Consider the following 16,131-nt stretch of genomic DNA (forward strand, 5'->3'; position numbering starts at 1 on the left):
ATTTAGGCTAGGGAAAAAAAAAGCCGGAGATACCTATACATAAATGAAGTTAGTTTGTTTGTTCGTGATATATATGTAAGTACCGACTAGTGCGGGTACTACGAAATATGATTGTATTAAATTATTATGTTTAATGAGGTAACTTAGTTTCGCATTAAATGTTAACTAGCAACAAGTCTTCTTTGGTTCCTATATTTTGTTATTTATAATAAATACTTAAATATTCATCAGTTCGTAATTACCCTACATTTTTAGTCCGGTGCTGACAGTTACTTGCCCATTGCCATTTATCAAAAGGAAATACAAATAAATTTCGACCTACAATGGACCAAAATGGACCTACTATTAAAAATAAAGATTGCAACTTTCTACTTAAAGTTAATAGTCATGTCACGCAATATTATGTTTATATTTATATATTCACTTATCGTATATTGATATACGAGTACTTAAATAGAAGTAAGATATCTATATTCTATTTTTTTCGAACAGTCTTATTTAGTAAACAAATATGACGTACTTCCGACCACAGACAATAGAGTAATATTGTAAGTTTAATAGAGCCATAAAGAGCTGAGATAGATAGTGACATAAAGAGCAAATGAATGAATAATATTAATAAGCCAAAGACGAAGTTAAAATTCATTTTATGTTCAAATCTTTAACGATCCCATATTGCTAAAATTATTTCAAAACCTGATAATATATTGAATATTTATACTAAAAATTAGTAGAGGTACAGAATGAGGAAAAAAAATATATTAATCGAGTATCTTTATAAGAGACATCATATTCATATTTCGTTTATGTAAAATGATCGGTAAAAAAGACGTCACAAAAAAAGTCGACCCTGTTAGTATTATTGTCACATTATTTGTATTTACTATGTATTACTATAAACCTTGCGCCGGCGGCACTCTCTCGAACATCTAAACAAAAGGACTAATTTACTAATAACATTGTTCACACGAAGCTCTCATTGGGTAATCTAATCTCATGTAAGTCTCAATCTAAATCTCATCCTAAAGTCACACAAAATTTCCCTGTCAACTATAGTAAACTTTTATGCCATTGCTATGTGCTGTACTTTAATATGATATGGGATAGCGTTAAAAATGTTCAGGGTGAAATTGATATTCAGAAATATTCATACTATAAAATAAAACCTTTACAATTAACACTTTACCATAAAAGTTTGACATTTGCAATATTTTGTAAGTATTTTTTTGCGCTCAAAATCAAAAAAAGAAAAAAAACATAAAACTTAATAACAAATCGCTTGACACATTATTGTATAACTTGTTAACAAATTATAATTCGCGAAAATTTAAAATATAGGTAAAGAATCGCTCATGCTGTTCATTCACTTACTCATTCACCTCTTAAAATATTATGACCACATCCCTGTTTGCCTTTTAAAAAAAGATATTGAAATGTCATATTAATTATCTGTACTCTCGAAATACGTATTTTAATAGCTTGTGCTTAAAATGACAAATTGAAATTTCATTTTAGTGAAATAAATAGTAATGGAGTTTTACAAATGTCTGTAATGAAAGTGAGTGATAAATGCGGAAATAACGTGAATTACGTATTGACAGAGGTTTGTTTACTAAATAAGACTGTTCCAAAAAAAATAGACGACTATTATGTACAACCCTGGACACTAATTAATGGGGTTGGGGGGAAAGAGGGGGTTGGGGGGGAGGGGAGGAGGGTGGGTTTTCACCCATCCGGCAGACTATTTTCGTGTAAACCCCGTTGTTACAGAGATAAGGTTAAGGTTAAATTTTTGTTATTTTTGACTCCACCTTAATTCTGGTGCTGCGGTAAGTTTACTCATGCTCCGTTCTGCGACTATCACGCGTTATTTTCCAAGAAATTTACGTAAAAACGATTTTTACTGTAAGATGAAAATACGATACGAACTGACCTTTAACGACTGACGAATAGACACTTTTAAACAAAATAACGCCACTTTTAAACAAAATAACGCGTAGTTGTTCTGCAGGACGTCCACTCATGCTCCGTTTTGGGACTTTCACACGTTATTTTTCGAACTAATGGTGAAATAAAATGATAATTTAAAACACAATAACAATTATTAAAAATACGATACGAACTGACGTTTAACGACATAGACAACATAAACTGAGTTCTGGGACAGATTATTAAATGCATAATATAAATTATATAAAAATCATTTTTAAGATTTAATAATCTAAGCAATTTTTATTTATTATTAATATCTCAAATAATTGTAATTTTCTTTTCTTAAAGTACTTTTAAATTTATATCCATAAATAAGTCAGAGATAGAAATAGATTAAAAATACTTTGAGATAGTTTAACATTGCGTGCTAGAATATAGGTTTAGAAATTCGAAAAATACCCAAAACCGAATCGGAGCACCCCACTGTCCACGTGGTCTTGGTCTGTCCTACCCCTAGAGTGTTTTTTTTGTGCCGCGGAGGCGCGGAGGGAGGGCAGCCCTCGCCCGCCGTGCCCGCGGAACGGAGCATGAGTGAGCGTGCTGTCGCACGCAAGGGCGGAAGGGCTGCACTTCCCGCAGCGCCGGAGCCAAGCGTTCCTCTAACTTTCGAAATTCTTCTTCTAGCCTGAAAACTTTAACCATGGATATCTCCATAACCATGGGGTTCTGAGGTGTGACAGTGGTACCAGGGGTAGCGTTCCCCATCCTCTCCCCCCTTCCCCCCACGTCGTTAAACGTTGTACTTCTTAAGTTAGATAGGTTAGGGTTATTTATTTATTTTTTTTTTTTTTTTGTTAAACGAAACTGTCGTTAAACGTACTTCTTAAGTTAGATAGGTTAGGGTTATTTTTTATTTTTTTTTTGTTAAACGAAACTGTCGTTAAACGTACTTCTTAAGTTAGATAGGTTAGGGTTATTATTTTTTTTTTTTTTTTGTTAACGTTAAACGTACTTCTTAAGATATATAGGTTAGGGTTATTTTATTTTTTTTTTTTTTTGTTAAACGAAACTATCGTTAAACGTACTTCTTAAGTTAGATAGGTTAGGGTTTTTTTTTTTTTTTTTTTTTGTTAAACGAAACTGTCGATAAATGTTTAATTAATTTTATATATAATATATAAAGTATAGCAATTAATTTTATATATAATATTAATTATATGTATATGATAATTTTAAATTAGATACGTTATGGTTGTTTTTTTTTTGCAATGACAAAAATTAAAATAAAAATAAAAATATATTTCAGTAAAAAGTATGACATGAAATTAAAATAAAATACACTACAATCATTTTGTTTAATAGTCTGTTTTAGAACTGTTTATGTTGTCTATGTCGTTAAACGTCAGTTCGTATCGTATTTTTAATAATTGTTACTGTTTTTATTTTATGTACAGTTATTTAGATAAGAATAATGATTTTGTGTTTAAATTTTTTCTAAAAGTAATGCTAAGTGACGCGTTATTTTGTTTAAAAGTTTCTATTTGTCAGTTGTTAAAGATCAGTTCGTATCGTATTTTGATTTTGCAATAGAGATCGTTTTTACGTACATTTTTTTTGAAAATAACGTGTGAAAGTCGTGGAATGGAGCATGAGTGCATTTCCCGCAGCACTGGAATTAAGCTAGAGTCAGACACGGAGCTCTAAGGTATTGTAATAATCAAATCTAAGGTATTGTAACCTCAAAACTTTAACCACAATATTTTCGTAACCATGGAGTTTACACGATAATAGTTGCCAGGGGGGTTAGGGGGGGTAGAAACCCACCCTTCCTACCCCTCCCAACCCCCCTTTTCTCCCTTAACCCCATAATTTAACCTTAAAACATTAACCACGATGTCTTTGTAACAACGGGGTTTACACGAAAATAGTCTGCCGGAGGGGTGAAAACCCACCCTCCTCCCCCCCCCAACCCCATAAATTAGTGTCCAGGGTTGTACATAATTACCTTTTGGTTAGACGTATACCTATAGGATTTAAGAAGTTACATAAACTCAACTACAAAAAAAATAATGTTTTTGTTCGACAAGTACGAAAATATTGACGGCATATGAAAATTCAATTAAATGTTTCATATTATGAATAATATTTTGGGTAAATATTGCGTAATATGAACATGTTTAGATACGTTTCCGTACGTTTTACGAACAGTATTTTTCAAGTAATAGAAATCTGTTTTTAAAAAGAAAATTGTAACCGCCATTAATAACAAAAAATAAATAAATAAATAAGTACGCCATCATTAAATAACAAAAAGTATTTTTTATAAAACGAAACAAATTAAAGTCATACATTTTGTCCTTTTTAAAAACAATAAGGCGAAAAATAATTTATATTCTACCACCGTTTTTTTATCATCGTATGCGGTGAAATAAAAATGCGAATACTTTAGAGTGTGAACTGTGATAACACGTCATCGGCTGCCACTATGTAAACAGTACGTGCTGCTCGTCTCAACATTCACGAAACGATAAAACGCGTTTATAATTTTCCAGTTCCTAAAGGTCGTAGGAAGATTTTTTATAGCCTGTAACATCCCCTAAATAGGCTTTAAAAATATCTTGAGACTAGTCTGTTTAGTGATACGACTGACACAAAAATAAAAAAAATTAAACACAAAATAACTGTTATACAGCATTCTGCCTTTCATTTTGTTTAGATATTTAAAATGTTTATGTTTGTAACTACTGACTAACAATATTATCTTTTCTTACGTGATATTATGCAAACATTTTTAATAATTTTTTGATAACGAATATGTAACTAACTGAATTGGATATCAATCTAGAACTGGACAAAAAAAAATTGCCATACAAGTGACAATGCCATGGTATTTTCCATTCAGGCTTGCAAAGTGTTACAACAATTACGAATATATAAGACGTTTTTTATTTATTTATTACTTCTTGCATAAATATAGTCAAACACTTTTACGTAAAATAAAACAAAAAGTAATTACAATGACAACATGCAAAGGCGGTCTTATTGCTTTAAGCAATCTCTTCCAGACAACTCCAGGTAAATGGAGATTAGTAACAAAGTGCGGGATTGTGCAAAAGTAGATAAATATAAATAGAATTATAAATACATGAAAGCATATATACACATACATACACATAAGCGTATATACATACACATATAGAAGAAATAAGATAAACGTACAAAATCATGAGAATAAACATAAACCATACGTAAGAATATAGGTACACATATTAAATACTTACAACATACACCCAAATACATACATACAGATACATATACATACATACATATATAACATAATTACACAAATGCATATCACAAAATAATATAAATAAAATAATAATTAAAAAAAAAAAACGCCTGCTTGAAGAACAACTAATAGAAAATCAACTGAAAAAGCTGGAACAAGATAAAAATTCAATATGCACACAAAGTCAGCGAAATAAATAGAAACAATATCAAACATTTTGTGCTGTAGGTACATTTAAAATATATTAATACGGTAGTCCTTCGAAACTTTATGCAACGTCGTACATAACATGCAGTCGGAGACATGCACAAAGAGAGATTGAGTTGACTTATCCTTCAATTTCATACCTCAATTATGTAAATCCGTTCAGTGGTTCTAGAAATATGAGGTAGTAAAGAATATTACATACATACAAACAAGATACGCTCGAAAAACATAACCCTTCCTTGGCAGTCGGGTAAAAACATTTAAAGCGATAGATAATGTTTGTATAAGCGATTCTTAAAAATTGATAACGAATCAGAATGACGAACTTTTCTAGGTAGGCTGTTCCATAGTTTCGCAGCCTTAATCGTAAAAGAGTTGTTGTACACTTGCGATTGCGAAACAAACATCTTCAGCCGATTGTCTCTACGTGATCGAAGGTTTAGGTGAAGGTCAGAATTTGAACCAAGAAATACAAAATGTTCTTTTAAATAAGAAGGATATAAGGGATTATAAAGAATGGAGTAAAGAAGGCAGAGCAAGTGTAGATTACGGCGCAGTCTGATTGGTAACCACTTGAGTCTAGCTCGGGTTTCGGATATGTGATCAAACTTACGTAATCCATATATGAAACGTATACAAAGGTTTTGAAGTCGTTCAAGTTTGTTCAGCAATTCCTCTGAAAGATCTGGATAAGAAGAGTCTGCATAATCTTAAAGCGGTAGAAGAAGTGATGCATTTGTTAATCATATTTTGGTCTTGACAGGAAGTACACTCTTCCACCGTTGCAAACAGCCAATAGTCGCAATTTTTTTTTTTTTTTTTTGTAAAAATATAAAGATTTTAGTCACGCTATAATATTGTATATTGCAATGTGTATGTGTAAGTAACGTATATTTACTTTTTTATCTTCCGCATCTTACAATATTTATTATCTACAGTAAATGAATGTCGTTCAACTTCAAGAAGTATTTACATGAGGACATTGTTTCTTAAATAGACAAAATGCATGCCTAAAGAACGTTTACTATTATGTTAAAATATTTTTACATGGATTAGTGTTACTTTGTTTATATTTTTAAGTAGTAAATACATATTTAGTTTTATGTTAAACAAATATTTCTTTTGTTTCATCTTTATTTTGTTCTTATAATGTTTAAATTAAAAAAAAATACACTGGTGCCTGACAAACATTTGATAAAACAAAATAAAATGTATGTGTTTTGTAAATAATTATCGAATTAGATCTGAGATGTGTTTTAAGTTTTTGTTTCGATTACTAAAATTTAAAGTACCTATTAAGTATAAAATCGTGAAATTATAACTCATCGTTTAACTGTTTCACAAATGTTTTAACATTTTAATAGTCACCCAGAAAGTTGTTTATCATTCTAGATAGTATTTAAATTTGACGCATTTTATCAAAACTCGAATATTTAACGTTAAAATAACTACATACACACAATTAACATATTCAACAATTATTTGAGCTAATTTAATCTACTTTTCCAGAATAAAAAAAAAATATAGGTATCAGGAGATACCAACTAATCTTGTCAAAATATTAAACTACTTATTAATAGTGTTTACTCCTTAGGAAACGATATACTTAAGACCCGTGTTATGAAAAAGTGGACTAAAATTGTGAGAAACAACTGACGCTGACGATCAGTGACGTTGACGCTCAATGACGCTGAGTGACGTCTAATAACGTTTTTAGCTGTTTATGTAGGACGTAGTATAATTATAATGTTATACGGGCATTTACTTTAAATCAAAATCAAAATCAAAAACCGCTTTATTCAATAGCAATTTTACCGATACGAATGGCTAGTGATTGTATTTTGTTGTATTAATTTTTGGTTTATTGGAAGATATAAGCTTGGCTGGCGCCAGCATATAGGGTTATTAGCAATGCGTACTCGCAAACTAATTGGATTTTTTTCAAGAAACTCAGAGATGTAGTTGATCTCGATATTTTGCGTTGCGTTTGATATACAGGTATAATCCATTTTAAGCTATTGCGTAGTTGTCTGGGCCTGTAAATAAATCCTATATCATATTAGTTGAGAGCGCTCAAAGGTGCTTAAAAATAAAAAAACTTAAAACTTACAGATTTCGTATAAGAAATCAAAGTTAAAGTTAGGCAATCGTTCATAATATAGTCTATTAATCGTCAAAATAAGTGCACCCGTATGATCCTACACGCATCCACACCCGCGCACGCACGCTCGCACGCTCGCACGCACACACGCACGCACGCACGCACGCACGCACGCACGCACACAAACAGATAGTCACAATATCCTTATCTTGCATTATTTTTCTTTATGTATAATTTGCTTTAAGGCATAGATAATGGAAAATCATTCTGGTTCCTTCTGACTCAGGCTTGCCTGTCTCAATTACCAGGGTACTCATTTTTGTATGTAAATGTATTTTTAACCGACTTAGAAAAAGGAGGAGATTACTCAATTCGACCGTATATATCTATTAAGTATGTTCGGGGATAATTTCGTCGTTTATGAACCGATTTTGATGATAAGGAAACCAGGATCTGATTATGGAATCCTAAAGAAATCGTGGGGAACCCTCGAAAATCGTAGTGACGACTAGTGCGTTTGTTATTATTTTTTTTTTTTTTTTGATGTTATATTACTTGTCTATGTAATTGAAGTCTGTTTTTTTTTGTTTGCGAGCAAACACAATTATATTACGAATAAATTATTATTATTATTATTACTTGATTACATAGTGTAAATACAATTTTTATTTCTTATTTTTGTAATTAGTAATTTTATTAAAAACTACTTATATATCTATTAAGATATGCGATTGATAAGCTGTAATATCTCATAACTTTTATTATTCGTAGCATCGTACCCGTACGTCAGTAATTGTGTATGTTCGCAAAACAAGTTTACGCTATGGCATTATTAATTCAGACCAATTGAATAGCTAGACAGTTAATTGCAAGAGTCAACTTTTATTTTGTCAATCAAATTAATGTTAATGAACGGATAGAACAAAAATGTACTGTCAAACCTTTAAATAGGATTGATCAGCTTATTACTTTTTTTGTTTTAATATTAATTTTGTAAATAAATTAATTTTAATATACAAATAGTTTTGCCAAGACGAGTAATTGCTACATTCTTTACAACTAAAAAGTTTGGTTTAAGAAAAGGTTCATGCCATTTAAAGCTGTTATGTAATTGTACGTGTAGGTGGTGACCGCGTGTGCTTTACTTCGCGATTTCGAGCAACTACCGCACGGTGACGCGACGCTTGTTGGAGAGCGAGGAATAAGCCTCAGTGGGGGACAGCGCGCGCGTATTGGACTCGCGCGAGCTTGCTATAGAAATGTGAGTATTATCTATTATTAGCTTTTGTCCGCGTGGAATAAACACGAATGAAATATAAATTTATTCTTTACTGAGTGTGCCCCGCCGTTTTACCCGCGTTAATTTGAAGAAAATAGTCTATACTGGGGGCAGTAGATCAAATCTACAACACAGGAATTATTTTTCACTTCGAACCAGTACTTAGTTCCTAGAGATTAGCGCGTATAAAGTAACACAAAATAATTAAAGTAACAAATAAAAATTTTAACTTTATAATATTAGTGTAGATCTATAGATCTGCTCGCAAAAATTGTTTTTTTATTTAGAAGAATAGCGCGGACGAACAGAAAGACAGACCGACAGACAAAAATATTACAATCGTTTGTTGTGTTTTATTATCGTGTAAATAACTATATGCACTTGATAAAACATAATAATTTTGAAATAACAGACAGACACTTCAATTTTATTTATAATAGGTATGTAGGTATAGATAAACAATAAAAAATAAATAAAGTACCTAACAGTGTCTAAAATATTAATACAAAACTTCATCTCTGTTATTTATACTTAGGCGATACCTAGATCATACATTTTAGATGTATACTAAGTATTATTACTTTAAATATTTTTTAACCGACTTCCAAAAAAGGAGGAGGTTCTCAATTCGACTGTATTTTTTTTTATGTATGTTACATCAGAACTTTTGACCGGGTAGACCGATTTCGACAAATTTTGTTTTAATCGAAAGGTGGTGTGTGTCAATTGGTCCCATTTAAATTTATTTGAGATCTAACAACTACTTTTTTCTACTTTTGGGATCCTAGAGAAATCGAGGGAAACTCTTGAAAATTCGCAATAACTTTTTACTGGGTGTACCGATTTTGATAATTCTTTTTTTGTTGGAAAGAAGATATCCCTAGTTTAGTAACGTGATAAGGAAACCAGGATCTGATGATGGAATCCCAAAAAAATCGAGGGAAACTCGAAAATTTGCAATAACTTTTTGATTGATTTTGATAATTTTCGATTGATTTTGATAATTTTTGATTTAATCAAAAGCTGATGTTTATCATGTGGTTACATATAAATTTTATCGAGATCTGATAACTACTTTTTGAGTAATCTTTGATAACGCGTAGTTACTTGACTATTTTTTCGACGATCTACGTTGTACGACTTGACGATCTTGTTGTATTACTCTTCGATGTAATTGAAGTCGGTTTTTTTTTTTTTCGTTTGCGAGCAAACACAATAATATTTAAAAAGTATTATAGCATTATAATGATATTAGAATTTCAATCACATAAAACATATCCTATATCAGTCCCGTTCGTTCGCTTGCTTAGCTGTGCGGTGACGTGTCAGTTAAGTGAGTCAAGCAACTTATAGAATTATAGATTACTGTGTTAATATTTGGACAGGTTTTGTGATATTTAAATAACAAACAGGCAAAATCTAGAAAATTAAAATATTATTAAAATAAATTTTAAATATAGATATATACATTAGACATATGCCACTATTTTTTTTCCTTTCGGTAACTTGTACGAACATACATTTTATTTTAAAGAATGCCAACGGAATGCAATTCTTAAAACTTCGCTGTCCATCCGTATATATAAGAGATATGCTTTGTTTATCGTTCTAGCTTAATTATTTAACAATTGTATAAAATGTTCTTAGGTAAGGTACAATAAATACTAATACTAACTAATATTAACTACTGTGTGGCTACGGTAGTAAACAATATAGCCAACCCCTCTCTTCCCGTGGGTGTCGTAAGAGGCGACTAAGGGATAACACAGTTCCACTACCACCTTGGAACTTGAAAAGCCGATCGATGACGGGATAACCATCAAACTGCTGGTTTTGAAATACACAGGCCGAAGGCGGGCAGCAGCGTCTTCGGTGCGACAAAGCCAGCCCTGCGGTCACCAACCTGCCTGCCCAGCGTGGTGACTATGGGCAAAATACATGAGTTTACGCCATTTTTGCACGAACTTGTGGAGGCCTTTGTCCAGCAGTGGACTGTGATAGGCTGAAATGATGAACTAATATTAACTTCGTACCCTATAATTTTTTTTTCTTGAATATAATAATTATATATGTCGAAGTAAAATATAGCCTATCTTTCAAGTTGGCTCAAACTGCATAACTAACTAACTCAACTGGCTCAGTGACCCGAAGTGAGTCTTGGCCTCCGAAACAAGATTTCTCCACTTTGCACGATCTTGCGCGATTTCCCGCCAATTATTGGCTTGGATCTCACTCAAGTCTGCTTCAACCATGTCTCTCCAGCGGTACCTGGGGCGACCCACCGGTCTACGCCCAGTTGGTCGACCCAGATACGCTCTCTTAACTGCTCGATCCTCCCCCATGCGTTCGACATGACCGAGCCACCGCAACCGATGGGATTTGGTAACTCCAATGATGTTTGGCTCTGACACCAGGTTTGCAATTTCAGCATTGGTTTTTATTCGCCAGCTGCCATCTTGCCCTTTAGATGGTCCTAGGATCTTACGGTAAATTTTCCTTTCCGTAACCAGAAGCCTGTTCTCCTCTCTGAGCGTAAGTGTCCAAGCCTCACAACCGTACATTAGGATTGGACGAATGATGGTTTTGTAAATTGTGATCTTTGTCTTCCTACTAAGAAGCTTGGACACCAAGACCTTGTGCAGGGCTGCACTGCACCTCAAGGTGTTTTGTATACGGATCTGTATTTCTTCGTCACGTGTATTCGTATCGGTTACAGTGCAGCCAAGATACTTAAATTTCGACACTCCCTTGTATGTGGTACTTCCAACATGGAGGTCTTGTCTTGCTTCGCGAATATTCTTATATCGCTTCATGTGGAAGTACTCGGTCTTATCATGGTTAATCAAGAGACCAACCTTTTTTGCCTGCTCTTCGAGTGTCATAGCGGCTAAAGCAACATCGTTAATGTGCTCCCCCAACAGGGCCAAATCGTCAGCGTAGCCTATCACCATATGCCTTCCATTCAGGTCAAGCCCCAGATCGAGTGTCATTAATCCTCTAATTACATGCTCTAAGACAATATTGAAGAGCACTGGTGACAGGGCGTCGCCCTGTTTTAGACCGGTAATAACAGGAAATTCGTCGCTCAGCTCGCCGCCAACCTTTACACACATCCTGCTCACTCCGGTAGCCGCCACCACTAGGTCCACTAGCTTTCTTGGAATATTAAAATTCCTTAAAATGGCATACAAGGAAATTCTATCCACGCTGTCATATGCTTTCCTGAAGTCCACGAACAATGAGTGAATGCTCTGAGCGTATTCCCATTTCTTTTCCATGAGTTGTTTAAGAAGAAAAATCTGGTCAACCGTACTACGATTGCGTCTGAACCCACACTGATAGTCCCCTAAGACTTTTTCCGCATATGGTTCTAGCCTTTCCAGCAGTATGTATGACCAGACCTTATAAGCAGTCGGGAGCATAGCAATACCTCGGTAGTTCGCGCACTTCTTTTTGGAGCCCGTTTTATGAATTGGGCAAATAATACCCAAATTCCATTCTTGGGGCTGTACTCCAAGGTCCCACACTTTTTCCAGGAGTTCGAACATTTTGGACTGTACAGCGCTTCCACCATATTTCCATAATTCAGCTGGTATTCCATCCACACCTGGGGCCTTGTTGTTTTTAAGCCTCATTATCGCCCTACGAACTTCAAAGAAGGTGAGCGGTCCCAGTTCCTCCTGATTGTCATCGGCTAGTTGGATAATCGGCTCTGTCGGTGGGGGGCAATTGAGCAGCTGTTGGAAGTAATCTCGCCACATGCACTTAACGACATCTTTGTCTGTGACTAAGTTACCATGATCGTCTTCTAGCATTTGTGTATCCGGCTGATATCCCCTCCTCACTTCTCTAATCTCCTGATAGAACTTTCTGGTCTCGCCTGCCTTTATAAGTCGCTCCATGTCATGAACGATGTCGTTAAGATGTTGTCTTTTAGCCCTTTTTATTTGTCTTTTGGCCTCTATCCTCAGTTCGTCATATTTGGTCTGCCATCTGTATTCCTGGTTTGCTAAGATTTTATATTTTCTTCTTTGTTCCACCACTTTTTCACATTGTTGATTCCACCATTTCTTTCTTCTCTTCCTCTTCTTTGTACCAATTACCGTTGTTGCAACTTCTTTTACCGTGTTCTTTATTCTATCCCACCCCGTCTCTATGTCCTCAATCATCAAGTCTTTAAATCTATTGCTTAGTTCTATGTGGAATTTCTCTCTGTGTCGTTTATCTTTTAAATTGTCTATGTTTAATAATGGTGTGTGTACTTTTGTAGTTATCTTATTTGATTTTATTCTACATTTTAATTTAATACCAATCATGTAGTGGTCGCTATCACAGTCGGCGCCTCTGTACGACCTAACATCTTGGATTGTATTTTTGTGCCTATCATCGATTGCAACATGGTCTATTTGATTAACGGTATGGCCATCAGGAGATCGCCAGGTACCTTTGTATATATCTTTATGGGGGAAACATTGTGCTTTTTATAACCATTGATTTTGCTGTAGCAAAACTGATTAGTCTCAGACCATTATCGTTAGACTGGTCGTGTTTGCTGTGTCGCCCGATGGTAGGCACAAAAATTTCTTCCCGGCCAATTTTTGCGTTAAAGTCACCGAGGACTATCTTAATATCATAATTGGGTAGCTGGTCGTAAACCGCTTCGAGATGTTCATAAAAGCTGTCTTTAAATTCATCTTCAGCAAGTTCAGTGGGCGCGTATGCATTCAATATTGAAATATTTGAGAATTTGCCTTTTACTCGTAGTATTGATATTCTATCGGATATTGCATCAAACCGAAGCACACTACCCATGAATTTCTTAGCGATCATGAAGCCCGTACCGTATTTATGTTCTCCTTCTTCCCCACCACTGTAAAAGAGCACTGATTGGTTGTCAACATTGCATTCTCCTCGGCCCGGCCATCTTACCTCTTGGAGAGCTGCTATTCCGATATTATATCGATACAGCTCTTTATTAACTTGGTAGATAGCCCCGAGTCTATACAAGGAACGCACATTCCACGAAGCAATTCGGAAGTCCTTTAATTCGTGCCATTGGTCGTCGTTTTTGGGATCGGATCGTTTCTTTCTTGGTTTCGGTTTCGTAACTTGGTCTTTTTTGCGTGGGAGGGGCGTTAACCCGCCGCACAACCCCCATATTGCTGGAGGACCACACCCGTCAGAAGACAGCGAGTCCACCGGACTTAGCCGGAAGCGTAGCTAAGCTGTACTACCGACTTTTTCCTCCGTCCGTCACCCGGAGGACGCTTACGCTAGCGCATTACACCGTGAGGGCCGATGCGGCGCGTCACTGCGTTTAATGGGCAAGGAGATGATCATCGTGATGCATCTTCTTCATGCCGTGGTGTAGGGATTAGCCAGTCAACATGATGGATTTAAAGTTGACTGCCCAGGGTGCGCCGAACGATCAGTAATGTATCGTCACTCGAGGAGGCTCTCTACTCACACCCCTCAACTCGGCTCAAACTGCATACGGTGTGCAAATTTGATTGAAATCGGTTAAGTAGTTTAGGAGTCCATCGCGGACAAACAACGTAATGCGTAATTTATAATTATGTATTAAGATGATAAAGCGGAAGACTGTGTTTGTTTGTCTACGCGCTAATCTCAGGAACTACTAGTTCGAAATGAAAAATTATTTTTGTGTTGGATAGTTCATTCACCGAGGAAGGCTAACGACTATATAACACCATGCTACGACCAATAAATAGGAGCTGATCGTACATAAGAAATGTTACGAAAACGGGAAACATTTTTTGAGAGCTTCTGTTTCGTAGGTACGCTGCGCAAACGGTTAAACCTACCCAAAAACTATGTAGGTATGACGGAATCGATCGCCTTTAAAAGTCCTAAGAAAGTCATCGACAACTGGCAGGTCTAAAGGTTAACTCATAATCTTTTTTAACGTTAATCAAGTTTGTTCTAAAATAATGCATGTGTTACGGTGATTTTATAGACATAATATAAATCCTTATCCAAATAAATATGTTATCCATCACAAGTATTTCTTTTTGAACAAAATTGTCCTTGACATCATTTGATTTCAATGAATATCTTAAGATATCATAGTGTGAAAATAACTCTGCAACGAATCAATGATCACAAAAAATTAAAAGGTGATTTTTATTGCAATATTATTATTAGCCAACTATATGTATCCTTGCGATTGAAAAATACTTCATCAAGATGGTAATTTTTTGCAACACAAAAGCAAAATTTTGCTAATTAAACGACGCCACGTTGCGCCGAGCGTATAAGTCACCCAATTTGCACAGTAATGGTTTAAAAATATTTTAGTAATATTTTTTTCCTCAAATTAACGCGGGTGAATCCGCGGGGCACAGTTAGTTAATATATAAAAGTACCTACTTTTTTCAATGGAATTATTTTTTTTAAATAGGCCGATATCTATCTTTTGGATGACCCGTTATCAGCTGTAGACACTCATGTCGGCAAACATTTGGTATCTGAATGCGTGATGGGACTTCTACGACACTCTACGAGAATTCTCGTCACCCATCAATTGCACCACCTTAAGAGCGCTGATAAGATTGTGATTCTGCAAAATGTGAGTATTATATTTTATACGTATACTTATAAAACGTCTTTAAATTGCACAAATAATACGGCGAGCTTCACTTATAAAAACAATTTTATATGTAGTCACTTATAAAAACAATTTTATATGTAGCTTTTAGCTTAAGTCTACCCTTCATAAATCATTTTTATCAATCATTGTGACAAAATATTGACAATATCTATGTTTATAAATGTAGATATAAACAATTACAGCACGCGATAACCTGGAAACATGAATTCAATAAAAAATATAATTTTATTACTTCCTAGACTCAAAAATTCTTTAAAAAGATACGTAACTATTTTTGAAGACAAGGGTATGGTAAAACTTATGTTTATTACGATTTAAGTGTAACGAATGAAGTACTAATTTACCTACCTATCTACTGTACCTACTGTAGACCTCACACACCGCATGCGATTAAAATAGGCATATATAGAGTATACATAGACATGTCTGTTACTACCCTCTGTGTTCACATACAACATTCTACTATGAACACTGATTCATATGTATATATATACATACTATATTTTGTTTTTTGGTCATTTGACTTTACATTTTGATTCTTCAGTGATTTTTGCTACCTGTGACGTAACCAATTTAGCAGTTTACTTTCTATTACAAATATTCCTCTAAAAAAATCTTAAATCTGTTATATAAAATTAGCTTTAATTTTTACAGCATAATACGACTTATTTCGTTTTATCTGATTACATGCG

The 16,131-nt window shown here is 34.4% G+C and overlaps 1 protein-coding gene across 1 annotated transcript in view; it reads left to right on the forward strand.

Moving 5' to 3' along the window:
* Positions 1 to 16,131, forward strand: part of LOC123664852 (ATP-binding cassette sub-family C member 4-like) — a 65,756-nt gene that overhangs the window by 20,841 nt on the left and 28,784 nt on the right. Inside the window, exons 10-11 of the mRNA XM_045599269.1 lie at positions 8,653 to 8,790; positions 15,230 to 15,397. Coding sequence (XP_045455225.1) covers positions 8,653 to 8,790; positions 15,230 to 15,397 — 306 coding nt within the window. The remainder of the gene's footprint in view (positions 1 to 8,652; positions 8,791 to 15,229; positions 15,398 to 16,131) is intronic.

The sequence above is a fragment of the Melitaea cinxia genome, chromosome 2, assembly GCF_905220565.1.
Source record: "Melitaea cinxia chromosome 2, ilMelCinx1.1, whole genome shotgun sequence".
Classification (NCBI taxonomy): Eukaryota; Metazoa; Arthropoda; class Insecta; order Lepidoptera; family Nymphalidae; genus Melitaea; species Melitaea cinxia.